General features: G+C 55.0%; 1 protein-coding gene across 1 annotated transcript in view; it reads left to right on the top strand.

Moving 5' to 3' along the window:
- The window catches only part of rtn4rl1a (reticulon 4 receptor-like 1a), a gene marked incomplete at both ends in the record, with an annotated part of 85,805 nt that extends 83,709 nt beyond the window's left edge, over positions 1 to 2,096 (top strand). The window contains 2 exons of the mRNA XM_080549524.1: positions 1 to 373; positions 1,146 to 2,096. The exon at positions 1 to 373 is cut by the window's left edge and continues 82 nt beyond it. Of these exons, the coding sequence (XP_080405650.1) occupies positions 1 to 373; positions 1,146 to 2,096 (1,324 nt within the window). The remainder of the gene's footprint in view (positions 374 to 1,145) is intronic.
- Between the last annotated feature and the right edge of the window lie 326 nt (positions 2,097 to 2,422).

Below are 2,422 nucleotides of genomic sequence, written 5' to 3'. Positions count from 1 at the left end.
CCAGCCCAACACCGTCTCCTGCCAGGCGCACAACTTCCTGGACGTGCCCGAGGGCATCCCGGCGCAGAGCGAGCGCGTCTTCCTCCAGAACAACAAGATCCAGCGGCTCCTCCGCGGACACTTCTCCCCCACCACCGCCATGCTGTGGCTCTACTCCAACAACATCTCCTACATCCAGGCCTCCACCTTCCACGGCTTCGACCGCCTGGAGGAGCTGGACCTGGGGGACAACCGCCACCTGAGGGCCCTGGCGTCGGACACCTTCCAGGGACTGGGGCGGCTGCACGCGCTGCACCTGTACCACTGCGGCCTGCTCAGCCTGCCGCCGGGGGTCTTCGAGGGTCTGCACAGCCTGCAGTACCTCTACTTACAGGTATGTCTAACACCAGAGACAGATACTGTAGTACCTCTACTTACAGGTATGTCTAACACCAGAGCCAGATACTGTAGTACCTATACTTACAGGCAGTACTCAAGTTGAGGGGGGATGAGGGGGGATGGCATCCCCCCCCTGAAATAAAAATAAAAATCATCACCATTCTAAAACTGCCTTCCCCCCTTTCCATCCCTTATGTCATTTTATCAATGAACGTGGTATTACTGCTATTTCAACATTTAGTTTTGCGCATATTGAGTAAAATACTGTGGGCGAGGGGGCACGCACACATGCAATGACATGTTTACCAAGTCACTGACACTGAAGTCACTGACACTGTGGAGATGCTAAAATGTTCCCCATGATAAAATCCACCATCCCCCCTGATTTTCTTTTACAACTTGAGTGCTGGTCACAGGTATATCTAAAACCAGAGCCAGATACTGTAGTTACATCTAAGAGTAACACTGATTAATCAATAAATCAATCAAATGTATTTCTATAGCACATTTAAACATGACACTTGTCAACCAAAGTGCTTGACAGTAAAAGTACTCCTAAAGAGTGAATAAACAGAAAATAAGCAACCAACAGAGCAACAGTGGAACAGAACAACACCTCAAAACAGACATTCAATACTCCTACCCACAGCACATGCAGAACTATCTACTTTAACACTGTATACATTTACTTCTACTTGCTGACGAATACATGTCAATTCTAATATCTCCGACCTTCCTCCCTCCGACCCCCCTCCGACACCCTCCAGAACAACCAGCTGGAGTTCCTGGAGGACGACCTCTTCATCGACCTCCTGAACCTCAGCTATCTCTTCCTCCACGGCAACCGCCTGTGGAGCCTGCACCAGAACACGTTCCGCGGCCTGGGGGTCCTCGACCGCCTCCTGCTCCACCAGAACCGGCTGCAGTGGGTCCACCGGCTGGCCTTCCACGACCTGAGACGCCTCACCACCCTCTACCTGTTCAACAACTCCCTGACCGAGCTCTCCGGCTCCTCGCTGGCTCTCCTGCCCGCGCTGGAGTACCTCCGCCTCAACGACAACCCCTGGGAATGCGACTGCAAGGCCCTGCCTCTCTGGGATTGGCTGAGGCGGTTCCGAGGCTCCACCTCCTCGCTGGGGTGCGTGTCGCCGCCCGGCTTGGTGGGCCGGGACCTGAAGCTGTTGAAGAAGGAGGAGCTGCCCAGCTGCTCGGGCGGGGAGGCCGGGGGGGGAGGGGGGAGCACCGTGGGCGGGGGCGGGGACGCGGAGCTGGGAGAGTCCCTGAAGAAAGAGGACAACCATCACCTCCATCACAGGAATAATAACCGACAGCACCACAACCGTCACCAGCACCCGCACCTGCCCCACGGGGACCAGTACAGCCTCCCCTCCCCCTCCCCCCTGCCCAGACCCCCCAAGGGGGGGGGGCGCAGGAACTGTACCCGCCCTCGGGAGCGTAAGGGGAAGGAGGGGGGGCAGAACGAGGTCCAGGTACTGAGTGATGCGGAGGAGAAGGATTACGCCCCCGGGGGGAGTAAGTACGACCCCTCCGCTCCTTCTAGGAGGAAGAACAAGTGTATCCCCAGGACTTCTGTCGGCCCACCCAGCGGGGTACAGAGAGCCAATGAGAACGCGGCGTGCCCCCGCCTGGCAGAGTGTGTTCTCTGCCTCCCATTGGCTCTGCTGCTGCTGTCACTCACAGATGTGATCCTACGCTGAGACCGAGAGAGGAAATGTTGGCTAACTGATGACACTACAACCTATTAGTACACACTCCTCTGACTAACTCTGGCTCCTGAGATGCGAGTGAGTGAGTGTGTGTGTGTGTGTGTGTGTGTGTGTGTGTGTGTGTGTGTGTGTGTGTAGGCGTGTGTATTAACATACTCTGTCGAAGGTGTACCTGTCACTTAAAGCACAGATGATCTTGAGGAGTCCTAAAACAAAACATAAAATGCAGGGAAAACAGGTTACCTTGTCGCTCTTTGATGATGTCATGAAGAGTATAGTCCAACACAACTGTAGGCTGATCTCTCACCACCACATTA

This window comes from Nansenia antarctica, assembly GCF_963989245.1.
Source record: "Nansenia antarctica genome assembly, chromosome: 20".
Classification (NCBI taxonomy): Eukaryota; Metazoa; Chordata; class Actinopteri; order Argentiniformes; family Microstomatidae; genus Nansenia; species Nansenia antarctica.
The sequence above is the reverse complement of the archived record's forward strand: the minus strand, read 5'-3'. Positions and strand labels throughout refer to the sequence as shown.